At 45.1% G+C, this 26,425-nt stretch overlaps 2 protein-coding genes across 4 annotated transcripts in view; one reads left to right on the forward strand and one right to left on the reverse strand.

Annotated features, from left to right (window-relative positions):
- Positions 1-433: 433 nt before the first annotated feature.
- Positions 434-10,230, reverse strand: NCDN (neurochondrin). Its single transcript, XM_030538917.1, has 7 exons — positions 9,962-10,230; positions 7,626-7,765; positions 6,116-7,111; positions 4,970-5,211; positions 3,539-3,763; positions 2,562-2,704; positions 434-2,239 (listed from the first exon to the last, which is right to left on the reverse strand). Exons 2-7 carry the CDS (start codon positions 7,749-7,751, stop codon positions 1,803-1,805), a joined length of 2,169 nt encoding a protein of 722 aa, XP_030394777.1. The 5' UTR covers positions 7,752-7,765; positions 9,962-10,230; the 3' UTR covers positions 434-1,802.
- Positions 10,231-10,297: 67 nt separating this feature from the next.
- Positions 10,298-26,425, forward strand: part of KIAA0319L (KIAA0319 like) — a 49,095-nt gene continuing 32,967 nt past the window's right edge. For 2 of the 3 annotated variants that reach the window (XM_030538912.1, XM_030538913.1), the window contains exons 1-2: positions 10,298-10,460; positions 12,919-13,064. In XM_030538912.1, the coding sequence (XP_030394772.1) occupies positions 10,393-10,460; positions 12,919-13,064 (214 nt within the window). In that variant the 5' untranslated portion in view covers positions 10,298-10,392. Of the gene's footprint in view, positions 10,461-10,483; positions 10,574-12,918; positions 13,065-26,425 lie in introns of those variants that run through there. The other variant, XM_030538914.1, reaches the window with a different exon arrangement.

Genomic DNA, 26,425 nt, shown 5'->3' on the forward strand with positions numbered 1-26,425 from the left:
ATGCCACATGATGGAGAATCCACCATATACCCTAGAAAAGTTGTTCCAATGACTAATTACCCTCAGGGTTAAAAATAGGCTCCTTTTACAGGCCCCAATGTGGTAAGAGGCTCTGTGTGGCATAGGAGTCCATCAGCGTAATGGCCCTTTCAAGATTGGGTCCATACTTGTAGGCGGCCTGGTGAGGTCATCAGAGCCTTGGAAATGTTTGGGGGGCAAAGGGAAGGTGATCTTTGGGGCTCCCTAGCCTTACTCATCTTTGGAGCTCTCCAGTCCTCTTTCTGATCTGCTGCTGTAATCACAAGCGTGGTGACTTTAGGAGAGCCAGCAAAGTGAGTACAAAGGAGAAAGGACGAGAGAAGCTCACATACTTTCATAGCATTAAATCTCATTAGCAAAGGGGTTTGCAAACTGAAGCAACAAACAAATTCTTCTGTTGCAATTGGACTTTTATTAAAACACTTTATTTAACATTTGAAATGCCAACAGAACGAGAGAAGGTCAAGCTTTTCCTTGGTTCTTTTGGAAACAGCAAAGCTATCCCGCACATGGGAACACAGGATTTATAGGCTGCATTCAAGAGCCAAGGGAGAGACAAATAAAAATCCTTTGGTCAAGATGAGAAAATATAAAATCAACATCCTGGGAAGTTTAAATCCCAGGATTGCATCTGTACATGGCCTGGGGGTGCTCTCCAGTGTAGGGGGAGATAAACGTCCATTCTTATAACAACGAAAGAGACCTGCCAACAATGACAGGCCAAAATTAACTGCAGCTTTGACCCTTTTGAAACAAAAGCTCAGCTGCACTATGTACAATCACGCTGCTTGATCTGACAGCATGCAGTCATTTCACCTCCAGCTCACCAGCTCCCAGTGCAAGGCAGGCTCAGGTCACAAGGGAACTAACTTTTGGCAGTCTTGGATCTAGGCCCTAGTGAAATTTTGCTCACATTGCACCATGGAACCGTCAGACAATTTGACACAGGGTTGTCCCTGTTTCTCAGCTGAGACCTCAGGACTAGATAGCAGGGGGTGCGGCAGATCAGGACTGAAATCCATTCATAAAGCTGGTGGGGGAGAGGGCTTCATTTTAGGGATGAGGTGCATTGGTAGGGGAGCCCCACCCAAACTGGCAGATCAGGGGAGGGCTGCCGTTCAGGATGGCGGTATGCTAAGAGAGCTGTGTGAGAGCCCAGATTTGACCAGCAGGGGGTGCTACTGGTCACAGGAGAGGTAAAGCCGAGCCATGGCCCAGGACTGGAAGCTGTAGGCCTGCGCTGACATATGCTAGCAGACCTCTGCAGACCAAGCTTGCTCAGTTCCTGGCTCAGGCCTGAGAGAAGCAAATGCCTCTGCTTTCATTAGCCTTATACACAAACTTCCTTGGAAACCACCCCCAGAACATGGAATCCAGGGAGGGTTGGTCAGCGGACCACTTTCCCAGCAACGCCAGAGCCTCATTAGTCCTCAACAGAGCGCATTTGTAAGGGGCAACCCTCACGCCGGCCCTCTCTCCCGTTGGGACCCAACTCCCCCCCCCCCCCCAACCGCCCGAATCTGGTGAATGCAGAGAGCCAAAACGCAGCCAAGCAGCAATTATTCTGAACAGCAGGTGCCAGGCAGAGCAAACCCTGCTCCTCTGGGCCCTGCTGAGCTCTGACTGCACCTCTCTAATTTTATGAGGTGTTTGGCTACTTAAACGCCTCTTGCCCACGTCTTGGCAGTAAACGGTTGAAAGGTGTGTGAGGAGCTAGGAAAACACCCGGATTTATTCCCCGCAGCTGTGGGAGGCCGGGCCCTTCACCACTCACAAAGGCACTGTTCTAATGCTGCCATGCCATAATGGTTGGCTAGCTCCTTGCCCTGCTGTAAGACGATCACCTCTCTGCATTGCTGGTTGGCTCTGGCCAGCTCCAGCAACACGCCCTGCAATGCCGTAACGAGTTCAAAGTCCACTGAGACTGGGGTAACTTGGCCCAATAACCGCAAGAGGTCGTCTAGCCAACGTGACCGGAGAACTGTTTGGGGCAGCCAGGGAAAGAGCGGCACACAGCTGGCAAAGGCCTGCATCCCCAGGAACCACAGCTCACTGAGGTCCGCCCAGGCTGCCTCATAGGCTGGTGACACAGCCATGACCAGGCACTGGCTGGCGGGATCCACCCGGGCAGTGTGGGCCTGAGAAAGGAAACAGATAGCAGCTTCGAAGAAGTTCTTGGTTGGTGGCGTTCCCTGGAGACCTGAAAAAATGGGAAATGAATTAATTCACCAGGCCGGCCTTGGCAGGCTCCCAGGAGTCAGCTTGCTGCAGGGCTTTCTTCAGCAGGTGCAGAATAGGTGACAGGGGAGTTCCTTAATCCACGTCTTTCCAGCACCCCACAAGCGTACCCCATGTTCTTTGCTCCACGAGGTTTTGGTTTGTTCACTCAACACACCTTTCCAGTAACAGGGCTCCTGACCCCAAACTGGGCAGGTCACCCCTGCTGTGCAATCTCCCCCAAACCCAGTCCCATCCTATTGACAACAAAAATGCTCAGCTTCGTCACCAGGATCGCTTCTTACCTGGAGAAGTGTCAAGGATCCTGGCCATCATCAAGCCCAGCGTGGTAACGTTGGCTGCTAGAACAAGGCGATCTCTCCGGGGCAGCAGAGCAGGGAGAGACTTCAGCAGCGCATCCATCAGGGAGGAAAAGCATCGGTCTCGCCTAGAGAGAAAACCAACCCAGAGAGACGTGCGCTGAGTAGGGCCAGAAGTACCCAGAGGTGCCAGGCTTAACCCCGAGGCAGGGAAGTAACACTGTCATAGTGGGAAAGTCCCCATCCTAAACCCTGGAGTCGTGGGCAAACTGGATGCATGTTTTACAGCAAAGCTGGTGTCAGAAAGTGGCTGCAATCAGGACTCCGGAGGGCGGTGACAACTCTTTCTCTCAATGATATCCCAAACGATCACACTCCTGTTACAGGTCAAAAGGCAATTTCTCTCCATCCTGGCACCACAAACTGCACCTGGGACCCGAAGTGCCATCCGAGCTCTTTCTACCTCAGAAATACCCTGATCCTTGTCAATGATGTGTAAGGAAGAACAGACTCTGGCTTGCTCCCAGTGGCTGGGCCTGGTCTGCAGGGCTAACACGAGCCCACGCCTGTTGATGGCTGTTCTGATTCACACATGCAGAATGTAGAAACCTGAGTAATGAGGCACCCTTCTAAAAAATCCCTTTTGGACCAGATCTGCATTTTGAGGACCCAACTCCTGCCCAGAAGGGCTGGATTCAGCTTTCTCTAATGCAGCTCAAAGCACTGGGCGGTGTAAGGGAAATCCTAGCTCTACCACCATGCCTCCAGCCCGATCTGAGAGGGCAATTCAGTGCCATGGCACATGCAGTTCTGGCCTCTCTTCTGAGCCTGCCAGCGGGGAGCCAATTAGTGACATGTTGGCAACTAGCCTGAAACCCACCAAACTCCTCTCTCCTGGCACCTTCGTTCTTCTTACTAAAGATCTTAAAGCAAGCGGATTCCTGCAGTTCCGGGTTTGTTACCTGACCAAGTCTGGAGCAGTCACCACAAGGTTAAGGAAAACTCCACAGGTGGTTTGCAAACTGATTTCTATGCTGTCTGGAGGAGCAGAGATCTGGGGGTCAGAGGCCAACAACACCCACTGGTGCAGGAAATATTGACACAGCAATGCTGGAGCCCCCTCTGAGATAAGGATTTCCCGAGGTCGGTCCTCTGCCGTCAAATGGCACAAACCAGGTAGCAGAAATCTGGAGAGGGGATGGGGCGGGAAATACGGCAAAGGAGATGTAGTTAGCTGGTTACAGGCTGACATTTCAATCTGGTAAAAAGGAGTGCATGGGAGAATGGAACATAGGAATTATCAGACTGGATCAACCCACAGGCTATCTATTCCAGTGTCCTGTCTCCAATAGGATGCTTCAGAGTAACATGCAAGAAACCTCACAGCAGGCAGATGTGGGAAATCTGCTCCTAGGAAGGTCTTACCCTAACGTCTAACAGCTAAGCTCTGGTGCAGGAGGTTCTGTAAGCCTTCCAGAACTCTTTGCTGTATTAACCATTACCACTCTGGCTAGTCTCATTATCAGCATAATCAATCAATCTGTCCTGGAATCTTACAAAGGGAGTTCCAACTGCCTCTTGAACAGCAAACGAGGAATCCATGTATACCGCTGAACTACAGTCAAGCTGTGAAACACAAGGCTAGAAGCCTGGTGTGTGCACTGCGCTGCCATCCAGGAGACCACGGTTCAACTCCCTGTCCTGGCCCCTAGCAATCACAGATTGGCTAGAAGTACTGTCGAATTTACGGCATTCTGCCAGAACACAGCAGAAGGTCCCCCTCCCCGTGTGCGAGCTGAGCTCCGAGTGCTAGGATCACACTGGTAGAATTATTCAGCTCAGAAAGAAAAGGTGCTTTGAGGCTACAGTGGCATGCTCTGTACAAACCCTACGACTGAAGGAGTGAGGTTAACAAGAGTGAAAAATACAAAATTTGATCAGGCCCCTATGCTGTGAACAAGGGGACACTTGATATGAATGGCTGGTAAGTTTAGAACGGAATGCTAGTTCCCACTGAATGTAGTCAACTCGGGGAACACTATGTTGCAGGAGGGGATGAAATCAAATATTGTGGCAGGACTCCTAAAAACACATGAATGATGATCTACTGCAGTTCTGCTAAGACAAGAAGTGTCAGCTCTCATGCTCCAAGACACTGGCTGTTACCATGGGGCTCAAGAAGGGATTTCTCTAGCCACCTCATGCAGAGTTGCACAAGTATGTAGATGTATTATGGGTTTTTTCCTTCCTCAGGAAGGCTGTGGGCTGCTGCTGGAAGCAAGATACAGACTTGATGGCCCCCCGGTCTGATGTAATATATGTTTCTGTGCCAAGATGTAGGAGTAACTCAGGCAGTAGCATAACTGTGTCTATCCTGTGCTTGAGATACTCACCTTAGAGCGTCTCTGGGCCACACAGAGCCCTGAGGGCTGTCCAGTCCAGCTAGCTCCGCCGCATGCTGGGATGGGCTCCTGGCTTTGTCCCCCTCTTGGAAAAGCGTCTTTGCGTAATGAATGAGGAAAGGCAGGAGGTCGCAGATTTCCTGCTTGAGGGAGGAGGTCTCTTCAGCCAGCCAGGCGCCGAGGATTCGAACAGAGGCAAATATGAAAGGATCCTTCAACTTCTCCTCTCCCACCTGCCCAGAGAAGAAAACAGGCATGAGATGACGCAGCAGAGGAGAGGTCTCAGAGCAGAGGCTTTTCCCCATTTCAGCCTCCCCTATGAAGTGGGGTCAAAGGCAGGAAACTCTGGATGGCCCTTCCCCTCAGCACTGAGCAGTTTGTAAAGGCAGGAAAACACTGCAGGAAAAGCTGGGCTCTGCAGCTCACTCCAGTGAGGTAAACTGATAAACGCACTCCAGTGGGACATACGTCCTTTCAGTGTTAAGTCTTGACACTCCCCCGAAAGCTAGTGAACTGGGTCACCTTGCCCTTCAGCTACACAGGGAATGAAAATTACACTGGTCCCAGGTCCAGGACTTGCTGTATTCAGTCCTGGACCACAGCTGAGCCAGCACTGCTTGACCAATGGACCAGGGACAGGTTTCCAACCTCCTGGGATTTCTGATGCTAGAAAGCATTGATTCCTGATTCTGGCTGGTCTCTAGAGAGCATCTGACAAATATCTTTTTTCCTTTGCAGGGAAAATGGTGTCACCAACATGAGGATAATCACAGTGTTCATGATTCTGAACGTCTTGTGACCAGTCAGATCTGAAAACATCTTGAGAAGACCAGTACAGATGTTTCTGGAATCAGTGAGAACTGTTCCAAGCATCTGGGTGATGGGAACAGGGAGCAGAAAGGAGCACCTGGGGAGGGGATTGTGTCAGTCTGTGGATACAGCTGTTAAAACTACACAGAAGAAGACAGAAACGCATAGAGGCCAATGCAACCTCTCCCTGACTTCCATGGAAACAGGCATGGGCCGGTGTGCATTTGGGATCTCCCAAAACCCAGCAACTGCGAGATCTCCCAGTGACTGACCCCACAAGGCAGGCATCATGCCAGGGTGGGGGGCTATTTCCACTCATAGCTTTACCTGTCTCAGGTAGTGTATTACAGCCCCAAACGCCTCCTCCATGATCCTCACTAGTTGCATTTTCTGCGTCTCCCTCAGCCGTGGTTTCTCTTCTTTCATGCACTCCAGGATCCCCAGCTCAATAAGGGTGTAGCAGCCTGTTACCACCTCCTGCTTCCCATCCACGTCTGCCGGGTCCAGCTCCTCCAGGGACAGACGGACCTCCACACAAGCCAGGTTCACCAGCAGGGCCAGGAACTTGCTCCCGGCCCTCTCCGTTGGGATCCATTCTGAGCCACAGGCCTGTGTGAGGCAGGCAGCAAGCTTCAGTGCAGGGTCTCGCTGGGACTGGCTCAGTTTGCTGCTCAGGATGCTAACCAGGCCTCTGTAAAGGTTGCAGAGGCACTCGGAACCCTGTCGGTCCCGGGTGAGCAGCAGCATTGGAGATACAAAGTGAGGCAGAACATCACACAGCTGGAATTTGGTCATGTCTTCAGCCTGGTGGAATTCCTCACTGAGCTTGCTCAGCACAGCCATGAGGTCAGGGGCGGCTCTCTGCCAGCACTTAGTCTCTGCTGTGGCTAGAAGCCCCAGGAGCAGCTCAAGAGCGTGGTCACAGCCGTAACTGTGATTCACGTAAGCCTGGCACAGAGCTGACACGGTTCCCTGGGACACCAACTCTTTGGGGCCCCTGGGAGTGCCCATGACAGCGCCCAGACACTGGTAGACATCATCGATCATGGAACTCACGGACATATCGTCTGGATCAGATGGGGAAGCCAGGATGTTGTTGAAGGTCGGGATTTTGTTAAGGATCTGGGAATGGCTGGCTAACTCCGGATCAGTGCAGAAACATGCCAGCAGGGTGAGGCCAAGTCCTTGGAACATGTGCTCTGGACAGCCAGCTGGGGGCTCCCTGGATGCAAGAAGCCGGTTTGGGAACGTGAATCCAACTGCATCAAAGATCCGGCGACGGGTTCTGGAGTCGATGTCTCCCGCTCTGACCGCTTTGGTCACCTGCCAGACAAACCAGGGATCTGTGAGCAGCACAAGCGCCTGGGCAGAGGTCTTGCTAGGAGCTCTTTTTACAGGGCGGAGTAGTTCACAAGAGGCCCGAGGAACCCATTCATTTATACAGTGAAGTGGACCCCCAACCATCCAGCTGCCCCCAGATCTGCACAGCAGCCTGGGCACCTGGACAAAGGTACAGCTGTGAACACTCACAGCATCTTGCAGCTGAGCATCTCAGAGTGCTCTGCTAACACCAATTAACTCTCACAACTACCCCATGGGGACATGTTTTACCTCCATTTTACTAACAGGAAGGTCAAGGCATAGAGATTTGGAGGAACTTGCCCAAAGTCTCATTGCATGTCAGTGGCAGAACTGGAAATAGAACCCAGGAATTCTGACTCCCAGTCCCCTGCACTAACAATTCTCCCTGCAGGGACACCTAACCGATGGTGGCTGTTCCTACGTTTATTTCGGAAGTGGTTGCACTCTATTGTGCCAGCCGGAAATGGACTCTTACCAAGAGCAGGGCTGCAAACTGCTCACTGTCATGTTTTGCGTCTCTGAGCACACACAGGCACCGCTCCAGCGTTACATTCCTTGTGCTTTCACTGGCCTCGGAAGCAGCTCCTGAATGGGAAGTCATGATGCCAAGTCCACCTGTGAACACAGAAAGGCAGCGTTTACCAGACCAGAAAGCACTGGGATGGGACGGGGCTGCCAGTCCCAATGGAGAAATCCGGTATGATGGAGAGACGCTCTAAGTAAGAAGAACAGTCAGAAGGGAACGTGACAGAGATGTTTAAGATCACTGAGAACTAATCAGAGCCCCGTCATCACCCTGCCCCATAATCAGAGAACAAGAATTAAATTAATAACCAAAAAGATCTAAAAGAAAAAGAAAATGTTCCTGCCCATGAGCTCAGCCTGTAGAATTCCCCACCGCAGATGGTCAGCATCTCAAATACAGTGGCTGGATTTTAAAAGGAGCTGGATTATTTTATGGCCCATAATAAAATCTGTAGTTATGTAAGCTACCATAAGGGTAATCAAACATCAGGCTTCAGGGCATAAGCTGATGAATGTAGGAATCAGGAAGGAATCTGCATCATGGTAAAATTGGCCAGGTGTCATGGTTGTTACTTTGTGCATTTATTTGAAGAATCAAATATTAATCACTGCCAGATCAATGGACTGATTTGGACTACACGGTCTAGTCTTATTTAAATAAAGAGAGACGAAATTATTAAAAACCATTTCAAACTAAGGGATGCCAACTCTTGATCATTTCGAGTCAAATTTATTTCTAGTTTAAATTGCAGGGTAGCGCCTTTCTCAAATGCGTATTCCACGCAGGCTGCTGGCAGCTTTCTTTTGTTTGGATAATTACATACCAGCAAGCTTCCTTAATTCTAGCACGTATTCATGTGGCTGGGCTCAAGAATCTATCATCAGTATTTCCATTACAAACCACAGTTTCAGAGAAGTTTATTATTCGGCTATAAACATTTGTTCCAGCGTCAAACATGGTACAGTGCGTACAAATCCACCCATGAAAAAAGCTTTTAAACCAACTTTGGTTTAAAGTGTTGAGGCTATTTTAAAATTACAGAAGCACTAGACAAATAGAAAACAAGAGTGTGGACATTTTGTATGCGTGCTTCCACTGCTCAACAACAAAGTTTGTTTTTTCACAAGGATATTTTGCAGAGTTGGATTCTTTTTAGCATTTCACATCAAAACAGCCACGATATTTGGGGGATGAATTCTGTAATTGTACCCTAGTCACTCTGCATAAAGCTTTTTAAATAGCCATTTGGTATTATGGTGCCACAATAGGTAAAAACAGCACATACTAACATGAATGTGTATTTGCATATTACAGATATGCTTCCTGAGTCATAAATCTGCCTATTAGACTAAATGAAGGAGTCCTGAAACTACAAATTACTGGAAGCCCGACTATATTACAGTGTGGGGATGGGTGAGAGAGGGCTAGTTTTAGCTGTTACATTTCCAGAGCTCCTCTCTTTCTGGAACAATGCACATCACTTTATGAACTATTATATAGACAAGGATCACTCCATGCACCACAGAAATGCAACCACCTCTGGGATGGCAGGCAGCCAGCATTTCACAGCGCACAGCAATGCTATAGAACGGTGTCATAATAGTAGAAGAATCCAAACCAAGGGGGTGACATTGTGAGAAACCATAAAACAATAGCTTGTATTGAAATTAGACCAGCTCTACGGATCTTAATAAGCACAAGCAGCCAGGGCCTCCGCTTAGTGTCCTCCCAGAACAGTGGCACTCCCAGCTGCACAGAATCCCTTGGCTGATCCAGCAGAGATTCAGAGGGGAAGGCAGTGCAATGACACACCAACACCACGTCTGCAGCCCCCGGATCTCCTGCACCCTGTAAGTTTGGGCATCATGACCAAGGGCTTTATGCATTGCCATGTGGTGGCATTTCCCAGGGCACTATTAGTGGGCTTCTGGGAGTCAGTCGCCCTGTCAAAAGACTGGGGCACGATCCCCAAAGAAACAGTGACCAAGGTTGACTGCCTGGTGAGATGGGCTCCTGTCCTCCCTGGGGGTATCCTGCCTGCCCTCCCCGCCAAACACATCCCCCCATCCAGATGTGCCTGTCAACTCGCTTACATCCATGCCCCCCATTCACCCCACAGGCCCTGGCCAACCCCCCCCCCCTCCCAACAAGGAACCCTGGCCAGCCCCCAGGATCTGGTCTCAGAGGGGCTGACTCAGAGGCTCCCCCCAAAGTTCCCCTCATTCACAGCTATGACAGCTTGACCATGCTGCCCTCACATCAGCCGCCTGCGTCCGGGCCCTCACCTCACCACCTTCAGCCTCTCCCTCCAGCCAATCAGGGAGTCCCACGCCCCCGCTCTAGCCAATCGCGTGCTGGATTGTTAGGCGGCGGGTGTAGCAGCCGCCGCCATGCCGAATATGGGCAGAGTCCGGCGGTAGGTCACGCCCGCCACTCTCCGGAGGCAAGATGATCCCGCGAGGCCCTTCTCAAACCGGGAGGCTCCTACGGGGCAGAGGCGGCCAGGCCACGCTAGATACGCAGAAACCACCGCTCTCTGGCGTAGCCGCGCCTGTTTCCGCTTCCGGGTACCTGGGGGTTGCCTTTCCGGGTCAGAGGTGAACGAGTGCCCGCCCCCCGTCTGCTGCTGAGTGAAGCCGAGAGAAGGCGCCTCCGACCCCGCGCACGCCCAGTTCCTCGGGGCTCTCCCCTGACTACGGGGGCAGCCCCGGCCCCCATGGAAGCGGGGGTGGAGGCTGCGCGGCCCCCCGGCGAGAGGCGCTGGAGGCCTGAGCCCCCCCTGAGGTGAGGTCGCGGGGGCCGCGTCTGGGGCGCTTGGCCCCGCTGTCGGCGTCCCGCGCGCAGCCCCGGGCCCAGCGAGAGAGCCGCCCGTGGAGCTCCCCGGTCATGTGCCCGTGGTAGGTACCTGCTCGTTAGGAGAGCCGCGGTCCGCGTGCTCGGCGCTGCGCAGAGCCAGTGGCCGGGAGTTCCGCAGGCAGCAGCTGGCGGGTTGGGCTGGGGGCCGTTTCAGTTGGAGCTTGGCGGTGGGAGACAGACCAGACCGCGTGGCTGCGTTAGCCACCTCAGGGCGGCTTGGGCGCTTCTTGTAATCCGAGCGGAGCCCGAGCCGCCTCTGGGCCGCCTGGGTGCTAGCTGCGGGGAATCGTTGCCAGTCTGGACGCTGAATTTTGTATTTTTTTTTTTAGTCCGTGCCTGAAATTAACTCTTTCCAGGACAGACGACTAGTGTCAGTGTCAACTGATCAGCTCCCCAGAACTCTCATCTGGCTCCCCATTTTTTTCAGGAAACGACTTTCTCCTGTACAAATCCAAACTGGCTTTCGCATTGCTAAGAGTTAGCTGTGCTATCTAGAGCTGCATGCAGGCAAGAGGGGAAAAGAGCAAACCTTTGTTTTGTTTCCCTTCTCAGTTTGAGGTGGGGGAGAAAGCACTGCAAGTGAGATAAATTCAGGCTTATTTGAAGAAGTGTTGTATTTTATTCTGTGTGTGTGTCTGTGTTACTTTATTTTGTACAACAACTTTAGGATATACTGTTCCTAAATGTTATACGATGGCATAGTGGAAGGAAGAAAAGAAATCAAGAGACATAATAATGGGATAAAGACTTTGTCAGATAAAAGTAGACATAGTAGGTATTTTCATTGTTGAACTCGGTGTCTTTGTGACTGCCCAGACAAAGCTCACATTACAATGTTTTGTAAAGGGGTTTGTTTTATTTTATGCTCTTTCATCGGTTAAGAATAAGTTGCAGTTACAAACTCCCCCTGAAACATAACATTTTAAATATATATGCAAGTGAAATGTATACTTTTAAAGGTCATCTAGTCAGTAGGTTTATTAGGTTGTCTGAGTTTTAACTTAAAAAAAAAAAAAAGTCCTGATTACTGAGACTGTGTCTCATTTCACTGCTGTTACTGGATGCTGATCAAACACACCTTATCGCTGTGTACACGAACAAACTGCTACGTAGCTTGCAGACCGGATTATGATACATCTTCATCGATCTAAAGACATTTCAAGTTAACTTTGTCCCGTGATCCATGCAGAAAGCTGCAGCAGCAGAAATGGAATGTTTGGTTTTGGGTGTGCTTGGAACATGCAGGACAGAAGTGTTGCAAACTTTCTTAGCTTCCTTATGGTTAAATTCCCTCCCTCCAACTCCCTTTTCCCGTTAGTTACCTTATGAAATTTTTTTGTTGTCATAGACTATATTGGCATCAACAAGAATTATCTACTGTCCATATTTTTGTCTGTTGCTACTGGCCAAAATTCTCTCCCTAATTCTATGAATTTCCTTAAGAATATACTTATACTGAACTCTCTGATGATGATAATACTACTGAATCTCATCTGAGGAACTTGAGGTGGCTTGCAGACATAAACTACATGACCGTCACAATGCCCACGTTCTGCCTTGTAAGGTGGATATTTGGTATAAGATCATTAACTTTTCATGTCATTCACATTTCTGAGCAGTACATCTGATAGCTCCTTCCATCAATTTGGACTTTGATAACATATGATGTTGTGAAAGGACTTGAGTGACAGATCTCTTCAGAGCTAGGTAATGTTACATCTGGACTCTTATTCTCATTCTGATGCCACCCTCATTCTTGGCACAGATGAGACCTGGAAATTCAAAAAGATTAAACTTCTTGTTTGACCGTTAGTGCCACCATCTGTGTCCTTAGAAGCAAAATTATCTTTTAACGGCTGTTTTATCAGTGCTGCTGAACTTTTGTCTGTTTCTGGCTGGTACCAGCCAGCACAAACAGCCAAATGATGACATTTTGTGCCGCCTGCCTAGCAGATGTTCTGGGCTTACTGGTGTTTGTCTTATCCAAGCAGCTCTGGCTGGGTGTCAGCAGCATGTTGCAGATTTGAAAGGGAAGTTTCCAGAATGTGCGCACAGAATCAAATGGATTATAACGACACTATTGGGGATTTTGCTTTTCATGCTTCAAAGATGTAAGTGATGGTGTCTAAAGGGATTGTGAAGGAAACCAAATTTCCTGACTTACTGCAGTACAAACACAAGAAATGAACTTTTCTGCTACTGTTGGTTTCATTTTAGATCTCATAATACTGGCAGTTACTTCTCTGCAGTTAGTCTGAGTCATGATAGATAAGACTGAACACTCCTTTTTCCCCCTAGCTTCTTTAGTCCTTTCACGTTATCAGCTTCCTGAAGAACCACCTATACATTGTTTGGTGCGTGATTTCTCTTTCTTGTGTGTGTATAGAGCCCTGGTTCTGCCCACGAAGGCCATGGAGAAGAGGTTGGAAGCCAAGTTCAGCATTAGCTTCTGGATTTTATCAAGACATTGGCTGGGAAGTTTTCACTTGTTCTACATGTGTGCCTGCCTCTGTGCCCTCTCTTCATCTACAGGTGACTATTCAATTCTCTCTCTGAGCTATGTCTGTGCCTCAGTCTAGATTTAGCCCCTCGATTCATTTTAAATGTTTGAAGGGTGGGGTGTGTGAAATCTGTTAATTACTAGCCAGACATCCTAGCTAGTGAAATAGCCAAAAAAACAACAGCAGCAAAACAGCCGACACACAGGTACCTGTGATGAAGCAGGGTTAACCATGGGTCTTCCTAGCAAAAGTATGTCTCTAAGCTGTTAGAAAGGTAGGCTGACCAACACATTTTATAGTAAAATGGTGATTTTATTAACCCTTTCTGCAGCACTGTTTTACTACCCTAAGGGCTTGTCTGCAATTAAAACGCTACAGCAACACAGCTGATCCACTGCAGCACTTCAGTGTAGACGCTATCTGTACCAACTGGAAGGGTTTTCCCTTTTGGCATAGGTAATCCAAAGACAGTAAATCAGTTCACTGACCTGAATTTGCTTACAGAATCAAAGCAATGTAAGTTTGGAAGGGACCTCCAAAGGGCATCAGGTCCAACCCCCTGTATTAAGGCAGAACCAAAGATACCAAGATCATCTCTGACAGTTGTTTGTCCAGCCTATTCTTAAAAACCTCCAGTGGCGGGTGTTCTACAACTTCTATGGAAGCCTATTCCAGTACTTAACTATCCTTGTAGTTAGAAAGTTTTCCCTATAATCTAACCAAAGGCTCCCTTTCTGCAGATGAAGCCCATTACTATTTGTCCTACCTTCAGTGAACAGGGAGAACAAGATTGCTCTCCTCTTTATAACAGCCCTTAACTTATCTGAAGACTGTGATCAGCTCCCCCATCAGTCTTCTTTTCTCTAGAGTAAACATGCCCAGTTTCTTTAACCTTTCCTCAAAGGTCAGGTTTTCTAAACCTTTTATCATTTTTGTTTCTCTCCTGTGGACTTTCTTCAGTTTGTCCACATCTTTCCTGAAGCGTGGCACCCATATTGGACACAGTACTCCAGTTGAGGTCTCATCACGTGCCAAGCAGAATAGGACATTTACCTTCCTTGTCCTACATATAACACTACTGATAATACACCCCAGAATTATATTAGCTTTTTTTGCACCTGCATCACATTGTTGGCTCATGTTCAATTTGTGAACCACTGTAACATCCAGAACCTTTTCTGCAGCTCTAACACCTGTTTTGTAGTTGTGCATTTGATTTTTTTCCTTCCTAAGTGAAGTATTTTGCACTTAACCTTTATTAAATTTTATTTTGTTGATTTCAGACCAGTTTTTCTAATTTGTCAGTCATTTTAAATACTAATCCTGTCCTCCAAAGTACTTGCAGCTGCTCCCAGCTTGGTGTCATCTGTGAGTTGTATAGGCATACTCTCCACTCCATTATCCAAGTTATTAATAAAAATATTGAACAGTACCTGACCTAGGACTGATCCTTGAGGGACCCCATTACATATGCCCTCTCAGTTTGATAGTAAACCATTGATAACTACTCTTTGAGTATGGTATTTCAATCAGTTGTGCACCAATCTTATAGTAATTTTATCTAGATCATATTTCACTATTCTGCTTATGAGAATGTCATGTGGGACTGTGTCAAAAGCCTTGCTGAAATCAAGATACATCACGTCTACAGTTTACCCCCTATCAGCTAGGCCAGTAACCCTGTCAAAGAAGAAAATTAGATTGGTTTGACAGTATTTGCCCTTAACAATACCATGCTGGCTATTCCTTATAACCCTATTATCCTTTAGATGTTTACAAATTGATTGTTTAATAGTTTGTTCTAATATCTTTCCAGCTGTGGTTAAAGGGTTTTTGTTCTTATTTCCTGTGCAGACTTCAGCCTCCCAAAACCCTGAAAATGAAAACTAAATTAGTTACTTGTGCAGGAGGCAGGCAAGGCCAGGGAACACATGTTGTGTTTTCACTCACCCTTAAAAGCCAGGTAAGAGCCCAGTTTAGCCTGACTCCTTCCACCATCCACACAGAAAACTCTAAACTAGGTTTGCAGGTAAGTTCCACTATTCCCAACTGGGGAGGAGGGGGCTAGAGCCTGACTTCACTTTAATTCAGGCTGGAACCTGCCCATTTTGCAGTGAGCAGGCCAAGTCACGCATGTGTTGGTAGTCTTCCAGGGCCCCTTCCACAATTCCCCTGAAGGCCAGACACATTCTCCCACAACTGACTTGGAAAGAGTCCTAGGAAGTCTAAGCACAAAGGACCCTGGGATATGCCTCCAGACACCACAGCAAGTGCAGAAACAGTGAAGACACAGTGACATGTGTAGGGTTGTGCTGGGGGAACACTTTTACCTGGGCTAGGGTAACCTGGGTGCCAATCACCTAAGTTAACTGCAATGAGGACACACCCACAGAGACAGCGAGAGCCCCTGCTGCGAGCACGACAGTCTTTCCCAGTCAGAGATGAGATTAGCTGGGCTGAGGGGAGTTTAAAAAATTTGTTGAGGAAAGATCAAGGTGTAAGGAAGACCCTGTGTTATTGGCCTTTTATTGTTTTTATCCTTTGCTCTACAAGCTTTATACCTTTGTACAATGCTTTGTTTTGTTGGCACTGTTTTTGAATCATTTTAATCAACTCCCTGGTCACAGGTCCCTGGAGTGAAAGGGCTGACCGATACCAAATGCAGTTGGGCAGGTGACATTAACACAGTTAGGAAACGGGTTGTTGCCTAGAGACCCAGTCCCAGAGTGGGTGGACTGCGTAGGTCTGCCAGAGTGAGGTGCAGGAAGCCCTAATCTGTGACCTAAGAGGTGCACTTCAGAGGGGCTAAAAGTGATCTAAGGTACAGGTTATCTTGTAACCATGACAGATGTAATTTCTTATGCTAAGGCTATAAATCAACCTCCAACTAGTGGGGGAATGGAGAAAAACTGCAGGGTTTCTTGTCTCTTTCTCTGAAGCAGCTAGTGCTGGCCACTGTCAGAGATAAGATACTGGGCAGATGCACCCCCAGTCTGATCCAATCTGGCACTTCCTATGTTCCAGTATTCCTCTACTGGTGCCCAGTCTTGCATGGCAATCAGCATAAGAAAACGCAGGAGAGCGTTACCGGTAACACTTTTGCCTGAAAACAGTGGGTAAAGTAAACATTTCCTATCGTTTCCTTCGCTTTTCCAAATTTGGCAATAATGTTATCACCTGCTGAGTGATGCTATAATGAGGCTTTACTCATTTGCATAACAAAATGGTCACAGAACTCTGTCAATATCAAACTCCAGTAACGGTTCAAAACTTGTTATGCCACAATTTAAATTGGCTGTGTAGGTATAATATGTGCAAGAGACTCTGTCTGAAGAAATCACTAAGATCTTTTGAAATGAGCCATAAAAGCTGGCCATCAGCCCTCTCCGTTCAAGACGTATGTTGTCTGTTTAAGTGCACTTCAGGAAAAGCTTCAGCTATTAAGTCTTTATTGTAGTTACCATAAAAACACTAAAATTCCATTTTCAGCAGAAATACCAGAGCTTGCTCAAAGATGCCGGTACACTTGTGTGTCATACAGAGATGTCATGACAACTTTGTGCTATGAGTAATGAGTCTAATTTCATTTAAAGCTTGCTTTAAATTACCAGCACCTCCGTTTCTTTCCAGGAGCTCCCACAAAAAAGAAAATGAGATAATGAGAGAGCCTTTTAATAGTACAATTTTCTTCATTGGATAATGCGTTTTATATTTTAAAGGACTGCGTGACCTTTTTGGGGAGATACCCAGAAAATATTCTGCAGGACATAATCCTGCATTTGCCACATAAAGCTGGACTAGACAGGATCTAATAGATCACTTCTTTGATTCTATAAACCCCGTCTTATAACATGACACGTTGCTTGTGTGCATGAGTTTTGTGAGTCCCATCAAAGATCATGAGAACAGTATAGTTAAAAACCCAGTATATTTCTGTATGCCCATTATGCTGCGTAGAGTACTGTAAATGCCCTGCTTCATACATACAAGCTCTTTCCATGAGCTGAGTAAATTGGGTTTTTAGTTATCCATGTGCAATAGTTGGGAAGATGGGTTGGGTAACCTGATGCTGATGTCAGGTAAAATATGGTGCAGGTGAATATTAGTAGCGCTCTGAAAATTAAACCTCGACCAAATGGAGTTTTAATCTCTGCTTTGTATTTCTGCACCTTCCATGTGCCAGCCAATTAAAAGGAGAAAGGAAGTGCTCTATATGCAGTGCCCTGGGGTCATCATTGCTGACGTGATTGCACTAGTGTATCTAAGAGACGTTTATTAGGATTCAGACATGAGTTCTTAGAGGAACGTAAATTTTTTTTTTTAGGGTGATTTGCCAGGAGAGATGTTTTCTCAGGAACTGTTTTTATTATGTTTGTTTGTTTTTTTTAAACACCTACTATTCATTCAGCTTTGGATCAGGCACATACAGGGGACTATGGACAGATACCCATGGATTTTTTCAGTGGGCTTTGGTTAAAGCCTTAAATTCCTAAGCACAAATTTTCCCCTGCAGAAGTCACAGTGAGCTGGGGATAAGATCATCCCAGGATGGGGACAGGTGAGCAATGTAAAAAGGGGATGTGGTGGAGGGGTATAGTCTTCCAGAGGCAGGGAAAATCCATTGCTGCCCTGCTCTCAATTCACTTTATAGTTCTTTGGCTTCATTAGAGAGCATTCTTGGCTTCCAACAGCAAGTGTATTTTGCACAGTCAAATAAACAAAACCTCAAGACAGGCAAAATTCCTCTTGATATTCACAGTGATGGTGTTAGTCTTTAATCTCTGTAGTACAAATCAAAGGACTGAAAGCTTTGCGCTTGCAATAAACTTGGCGAGCACTGAAAATTGTCAATTTCAGATTTTAATGTGCATCTGATCACCACCCTCTTTTCCCTCCCCCCCATTTAAAAAATATGTATTTTTGTGCTCCCACCCTTATAACATGACGAACACTTCAGGTTACAGCAGGGTCATTTCCTCTGCTAGACTCGCATGATGCCCTGTCACTGTGATCACAATCCAAACACTTCAAAGTGTAATGAGGTCATATGTTTCCCCCAGGCAGGCGGCTGGTCTGCTTGCTCTTTGAGAAGGGGCTTTATGATGATAAAGTGTGACAACAATGATGCTGGTTTAAAAGGTACTGTTGTCAACTTAGCCTTCTGTTGCATTTATTCAGTGTTTTATTTAAAAATAGCAATTGGACTCTGCTTTGTTAGAAGAGGGGAGGTGAAGGTTTCTATCTTCTAAATGGAGGGTTACCCCGGAGTTGCTGCCAAAACAGATTTAGAGCAAATTCTGTTGTCTGACGTTTTCCTTCACTAGTCGTGCTGCCCATTTATTTTCAATTTACATTTGCCGGGTAGACATTAAAAATAAGTTGGAAATAAAACAGCCTCTTCGTTCCTCCCTACCTTTGGAGAACAAAATCACCTTTCAGTTGGGTTGTTTTTAGATTAAAGTTACTATTTTGGGGGAATGGACTATTTGTTTGGAGTAACACATCCTTTGAATAAAACATTAACATCTTTAGAGCAGAATTTAACTTCGCTTGGTTTGCCTGTAAGTCCCTGTTTAGATTGTGTGGAAGTCATTGTGACCAGATGCTTTCGATGACTGATATTATAACTGCAGAGTTGCTGCATCATTGCAAAACTGCACACATCCAATTAACTGGGACAGTTGAGAAAAATATAATATCCTTTATCATTGGAATAAGGCCTGCCAAGGAGACTCTGTGCCTAGCTGCTAGATTTTCGTGTAAAAGCAGCAAAGAACCCTGTGGCACCTTATAGACTGACAGACGTTTTGGAGCACTATAAGGTGCCACAGGATTCTTTGCTGCTTTTACAGATCCAGACTAACACGGCTACCCCTCTGATACTAGATTTTCATGGTGATTTTGCAAGGCTGGGTTACTAGCCCTCTCAGTTAAACTGTAGTTCAGGACAGAGGTACATTTCAAATTTTAGCACCAAAAAAAAAAAAAAAATCCCCTTCTCACACACTTGAGTAACTTTGGTGGCTGTCCAGTATGTGGAATATAGGTTTCCCTATACTTGTGGCTTTGAACATGACCCAGGTCAGCAGAAGGCATCAAAGAATTATAGTTAGAACAAAGAAACACATGACACTTGATGTTTGTTTGCCTCTTTCATGCAAGGATCATAGAGCATTTTACAAAAGCAGATAGGAATTATTTTCATTTAATAGCTAGGGAAACAGAGGCACTGAAACTTGAACTCTCCTTCTCCCTTGCCTCAACACACACACATTCTACCTGAAAAATCTTTGCCAAATGTAGAATCCTTGTTTTCTTTGGAGTGGAGAAGGAAGGAGAATGAACGTTTTACATGGGGGAGAGGGAGAAAATTTTTCTAACCATTCCACTTTAGGGAAGTCGAAAGCAATGTGAAGGATAGAGTAGTAGCCTTCTGCTTGTCGCAACTAAGTTGGAACTATAATAAGCATCACTGAGTTTAATGCAGTACGACCCTTTCACATTTGCAAAGTGTCCGTCCCTGTAGTAGCTACACACTGTGCAGAATCATTTGACTATTAATATGTAACTCACACTCTTGTGTTCATATTTTAGGGAAAAATACAGAATTTGTCATCCATTAAAAGAAACAAGTTATAAAGTTTCCAGCAGTCAAGAGGACCTTGCCAGAGAGGCAGGGAGCCTGCTTTTTGGGGTGTGTCAGTCTGTGCACAGTGACATGGTTTGTAAGGTAATCTCCCAGTGACCTATTATCTCTGGGGCATTATAACAATCCCTTAGGCCATTAGTCTATTTTAGGGACTCCTGAATCTGCAGAGCTCTAGGTATAGGGAGCCTTTAATCCATTGATCTATGCATGCACTCTTAAATTTTTCATGCAAAAGAAATCCTTAGGCAAGGTAGTTTGTGTGAGCTGTGTGTACCTGATCTAAGTATGAAATAACTTGTCTTTTTAAAAACACTTGAAAGAACTACAGTAGTTTACAACGTGGAATAATCACCTGTACAATCCAAGTCACATAACTGCAATAAATAAACCCTGAAACTAGAAAACAGATTTTTTTTTCTCTGCTCAGACTAAAAATTGGTCAAACTGACTTTTTTTTCCCCTCCAAAATTTGATAATAAAGTTTTGCTCCTGTGGTTTAAACGTCAAAAGTCAGGTCTCAGCATAAGGCAGATTTTTTTTATGACACAGAACAGTCTGAAATGACAGGTTTATAATGGATAAGCTGACATAACCTTTACTATAGTGACTCTGGCTGCTGGAATCACACTTCATGTTACCCTCTGAGTTATTTTCTGTATATTCCAATTTACTGCCACTTCATTTAATCCAAAAGTCCTATAAATGGGCCCATTAAATAAATAGTTTTCAAACAAGAAGTCTTACAGCCATTCATTCTCAAACTTTTTGGTTGTAATGTGCAATTATAATATACACCTATGGCTTTTATCTGCCCTTTATAACGGGGAGATTAACCACCTGTTTTGGCTAGTGGGTAACTCCTAATAAAAGCTAGAGATGACAGATGATAGTTTATTAGGATTTAAATCATCCTTGTATTTCCTTCTCTGCAAGATTTAGGGTTGGTTTGTTTGTTTTTTAAACAACAATTCAACACTTTCTTAATTTGAAAGTTGATATTTATTTATTTTTTTGGCACATTACCAATGCCACGTCTTCACCATTCAGTTTTCATTGCAAGTAGGTCATTGAAAAAACTTTTGTTCATAATTGGTTTCTAGTCTTTCTTTTTGTGGTTCACAGTGCTTCAGTGGTTAGGTTTCTGGTTGCTGTTTGAGAGAGATTAACATCCAAGAAAGCTGTATTCATTGAATTAAAAAATGTAATGCAAAACCTACTAGTAATATCTGCAGAATATATTGTTTAAATCTAAATTTTAGCAGTAAATTTGTGTCCTTTTATTCTCATAGTTGTCGTCATGTAGGTTATTTTTTAAAAAGTGCTCTTACTAGAAGCCATCATATTGCGTAATACCTAGTACCCTCTCACTTTAGAATTCATCCGTTTTTTTGTTTTTTGGCAAAATCTTGTGTTTGAAATCTCTGTGGTTTAGATTCTTTAACAAATGACATTTTAATCATGCTTATTACAGCAGTGTCTAAGGGACAACCAAGAAAGGGGCCCCATAGTGCTGAGTGGCGTACAAATTAGAGTCCTAAGTGGTCCTTGCCCTGAGGAACTTGCAGTCTAATCAGACAAGGCAGACGCGGGTTGCAGGAAGGACTAGAACACGCAAGCAGGATCAACTATGTGATAGTAGCAAACCTCATGTTAGTTTTGGATGTGGCTTGAACTAATGGAGTTGTATGTGAAATAGAGATGAAAACCATGATGGACTGTCCCCCTCAGGGCATAGCCTCAAGAAAATCCCACCTGCTTTAATCATTGCCCTCTGAAGCTGCTTTAAACGTTGTAGAGTCCTCAAGGTTTAAACAGGCAGCTTTCTTAAAACATAGCTGATACAAGTCATTTCCATTCAAAAACCTCTAGTTATAAGTTAGTCATTTAAAAAAAAACATGCTTCAGACTGAAATGTGAAAAACAAGGTCTCAGGCAGATGCATTCTTTGTATTAATTTTTTCACCTTACCAGAATAAATATTTGTTGTTTTTAAAATTGCATGAAGGGGAAGAGGGACAGCCTCAGAGACCTGTTGGTGGCAGGGAAGCTTTACAGTTTGTGATCACCAAGTTATGAAGTTCTCTGGGCACACTGCTGGAGAGGGATGTTGCCCCAAGTGGTGAGTGGACCAGTCACAGAGAGACAATGAGGACTTGTTCCTAAGGCTAGTTTGAGTGATGGTGTGGGGTCAAAGCTTGAGTCTAAATCTTCTGTTTCCCATAGAGATGGCGAGTATGCAGAAGGCAGTGCCTTGTCCCAGCTGAGAAGAGGAGTGTTTCATGTTGCTAGTGTGGTGACAGGCATGCTGTCCAGTTAGGGGAAGAATCAGACTCCCAAGGGTCCTCCGCATAGACATCGTGTTACGAATAGCCTGATACAAAGTGGGACAACAGTGCTGATGCTGTTCCAGGTCAGGAAGGAGTAGTATGTTAGGAAGGGGGAAGACGGAACGTATAGCCCATTAAAAGCTGATCCCTTGCAGCCTAAATGATATGTTGTCCAAACAGGAGGACATAGAGAAGTGGAAATCAGTTTGGGAAGGCCTTGTCTCCCAAAAAAGTGAAAATTCCAGATCTCAGACATTTTCCCCACTCTGCTCATTTGTTTCCCTAGCATTGACCTGAATTTGATGGGTTACTTGTTATGGCTCGCCACTGATCACATCCAACCAAAAGATTTATAGGTTCTTGTCCAATTCAGACTACTGGGTCCAAGAACTCAGAGTTCTATATTGGGAGAGGACTCTCAGGGTGCTTGGTAAAAACACCTACACTGAGGACAATACCAAACTGATAAAAACTTTATTGAGATTAACTAAAGAATAATGCTATGAAACTTATGACTGCAAAGCAGTAAAAGAATTCCAGACTCCTGTTTGGTAACATTCCTATTCTAAGTACCTTAACCTGACAAACTCTCACCCTTCCTTGAGGAGGAGAAGGACCAGCCTCGCTCATGGCAAGCCCGATAACACGATGGTGCTGGCTTCCCCAATGGTTAGGAATGTTGAGTAGTTCTACTATGCTGCACAAGCTGAGCTGATAGCTTGATAGAAGATAGAATGATAGTTAGATAAAAATATGGTCTATAGAATATAGGAGAAGAAAAAGCCCCTTAAGATATCCTTACATGGTATTTTACAGGATTCTGACACTATATAATTCAGGCACAACCTACTATACCCAAATGTTATTTCCGTACCCTAAGAAGTTTATGGGTGCACCTACCCTATAGGTTAGTGGATTATGACACTTACTTTCTACATATTAATAAGGATTATTTTATTCTAAAAACTGCCGACTTCCAGGTTTGTGGTATACCCTGCGGTTACCAACTGGTTGCAGACACTGGATAAACCTGTTCAGTATTGTGTGTAGTTCCTCTCTTTGGTTCCCCGAAGTTCAGGGGCCATTTCTATCTGTGCCAAAGATTGCCAGACTTACTCTTAACTGATTAAACTTTTAGCTATTTAGCAGATCTTACCGGATACAGGCTGGTAGGCTTCTTGCCTTTCAGCAAAACATATTCTGTGTGTAATTATTAGAAAACACATCATATGCCTCAACACATCCTAAGTTCATAGGCATTACTACTGATAAAATACAAGAATCATGTAAGAAATGGATTAATTCAGAAAGAGAAACGTATTACATGATACAGCCGGCTGGATTAGTAGGATAGAATAGCTAGCAGAATAATCCTATAGGCTATACTAGTTAAAGCCAAAGTGGTTTTAATCAGCTTCCATGAGGCAATCTTGCCTCTTTTTTTTTTTCAGGGAAGCACAGTTGGGTGACTGTGCTAAAAATACTCAGTCCGACTCAAACCACACATATCCGAGCAATTCCAAGTATCGATTCACACGCTACTCATGTTCTTTATTTTATTACTTTGCATCAAGGAGGGGTCTGAGTCTTTGCTTAGGATTTTTTCCAAATCAGGCATTCTGAATACAGGTTTCTCACATTGAAGTTCTGCTTACAAGTCTTCTGTTCTCCCTATAAAAGTCTTAGTAAAAGTATCCACCTGCAGCTGTAGTCTGTTGGAAATATTCCAACATGGCTTAGATGTGAATTGATATATACTGGTGTGTCTGCAGCAACTTTTTTTTTTAACTTTGCATAGTATGTTTGTTTCAAGGGAAGTGAAAGTCTGCGAGGACTTGGATAAATGGATTGAAATGGATTATTTTTGTTGTGCCTGCTGCAGCTCCTTTGTATCAAATCAGAATCTTAGTTATCTTCAGTACTAAGTTCTGCCACAACACCTGAGGGACTAGCGTAGGGTTGTTCCCTATCCTATATTTTCTAGTAGATTATCCATTTTAGTATTAAGAAAGAAAAGAAAGGTGTATCTCAGAGAGCTGGAAAGGAAGGTCATCGAGTCCAGCCCCCTACCTTCACTAGCAGGACCAAGTACCGATTTGCCCCAGATCCCTATGTGGCCCCCTCAAGGATTGAACTCACAACTCTGGGTTTAGCAGCCAATGCTCAAACCACTGAGCTATCCCAACAAGAGGTCTGGGCCTTCCCTTGTGCGGAACTGTTCTGGATGTACTTGATTTTCCCCTTTCTCAGTTTCATTCCATTACTGTTTGTTATGCTCCCTTGTATCACCCTATATAATTCCTCTCCATTCTCTTCAAATATATTCAGCTGGCTGTCGGCTCTCCCTTTGCATGCCTTAACTATGCTGTTGCTAATTGACATGCACATTGAGTCCCTGAGATGTATTTTTGTAAGAAGCTAGGTCCCCTTACCATTTTTTAGCACTATTATATGATGTAAATGGTACACTAGAGGAAGCTATTTCCTCTTCGGTGAGGGAAGCATGTTGGTGTTCCAAGACCGTGACAAGTTTCTGGCCCTCAGGTTGACGACATGTACAATGTTGGAGATCTAGTTCAGCAAAGAATGTTGCCTGGCAGTCTTTACCCTGATCCCCAAACCTGGAAATCCATACACATTACCAGCAAACAATGCACTCTCTAAACTTTTCAGCTGCTGGTGGCTTTCTGAAAGTATTTGGTCCTTTCCCCGTAGCAGCAAACTGTGTATGATCCTCCGTCATAAGTGAATAGCTGGCATATGGGGGTCCATGTATAAATTTCTCTGTATGTGTAGACTGCAGAGCCTGCTCATTTAAATCTAATAGACTATTGTCTTACAGAAAGTGCCTTCTAGGCAGGCTAGTATATTGTGTTTGAGTCCTACCATGATCTTTTAATCTTCAGTTTTAATCATTGTTCTGCATGAAGAGATGCAGACTTCAAGCTGTTGACTCAACTGTTGTCACCGCCCTCCCATAGAGGAAACCGTGACCATCCTTTGATAACAATTGATACACAACCATACCACATCCTTCTGGGATTACCAAGCGACTTTGTTTAGACAATGGAACCTGCGCTTGCTCATGAGGAGCAGTGATTGTTTCACATGACTTTGTAGCTGGGATTCCTGTGGTTTTATTTAATTGAAATTTCACATAAATGTGCATGCAATAAAGCGGCAACCACTTACTACAAGAGAATACACATCCTAGAAGAAGACGACAGCATGAATGCCTAGCTACTTTGTGTGTGGGGAAGAGGAGGTGAGGGAGGAGGTGTAGAAGTAATATTCACCACAAATGCATCTGCTCCAGTAATCATCCAGAAACTGCTTCCAAAATTAAATCATAACTGTCTGTTTTATCGCCTTTCCTAAAAGGGATTTTTCTCACCATCTTGGCCTTGTCTAATGGATCATTAATCAGCACCTCTATACAACATGTCTTCTCTACCTCCTTCATCAGAATAGACCTTGACGCTCTAAATTAAAACGTTTGCTTCTGTGAAAGCGTAAATCTTTGCAACATTTCTGCAAGTAATAGCTCCCCTGTGGGGAACCTGAGCCACAGATAAATGAAGCGATTTCCCACAGACCACAGAAAGAGTCATGGCACAGCCAGAATTAGGACTTTGAGAATCTGACTTCCAGTCCCATTCTGAGTCCACTAAAGCACATGACCTCTCCTGGATAAATTTTTATGCGTCATGTAAAGCTAAACCTATTTCTCATGTTAGCTGTAACTTTTTTCTTTCTTTCTTTTTTTTTTTTTTAAGAAGCTATATAGTAAAGCTTATTTTGATTAGAAAAATTTAGCAAGTGTCTCCTTGTGTTACTTATGGTTGATGATGTCACCGTACTGCAAAGTGGTATAGTGGATGGACTGAATATTTTGCACCTATTGTACTTGTCAAGTGGACTCAGTGGGACTGACAACGGGGAAAGGACTCAGTGGCCCAAGGTGCATTGCACAGCTGATAACCTAAACTTAAAATATTTAGTCTCTTCAGTACAAGGTTAGAACATCTCATTAGCCAAGGCTTGTGCTGCCGTCAGCCAAGCTAAACATTCTTTATGCAAAGTTTCTGCAGCAGGAAAGCAACTGTGCATTGACTTGGGCTTCAGAGTCCTAGTACACTGAGCTACCATAGATAAGCATGCAGGCAAATCTGGATACAGAAGAGCCTCCATGTGTTTAAAATGTTTACAGTGCTATTGCCAGAACTGAATCTGTTTGCAACAGGTCATGCACGTCAGAAGGTGAGGGACATGAGTGTGTTAGTCTTCATTTCAAGATGCAGAAAAGAGTATTAATCTATGTGATGCTTTACAAACATTATTATAGCCTTAATGCACCTGTGACCTCGGTAAACTCTAATGCTGTTTTGCAGAAGCATATATTGAGGCACCGAGATT

The sequence above is a fragment of the Gopherus evgoodei genome, chromosome 20 (genome assembly GCF_007399415.2).
Source record: "Gopherus evgoodei ecotype Sinaloan lineage chromosome 20, rGopEvg1_v1.p, whole genome shotgun sequence".
NCBI lineage: Eukaryota > Metazoa > Chordata > Testudines > Testudinidae > Gopherus > Gopherus evgoodei.

What these genes read in the sequence shown, in the direction of transcription:
- NCDN (XM_030538917.1), bottom strand. Translation starts at nt 7,751, where the DNA reads ATGACTTCCCATTCAGGAGCTGCTTCCGAGGCCAGTGAAAGCACAAGG. An exon ending in ACTGCTCCAGACTTGGTCAG is followed by an intron (nt 2,705 to 3,538) that starts GTAACAAACCCG and finishes TTTTCTCTCTAG; the next exon opens with GCGAGACCGATGCTTTTCCT. An exon ending in GATCCTTGACACTTCTCCAG is followed by an intron (nt 2,240 to 2,561) that starts GTAAGAAGCGAT and finishes CCATTTTTTCAG; the next exon opens with GTCTCCAGGGAACGCCACCA.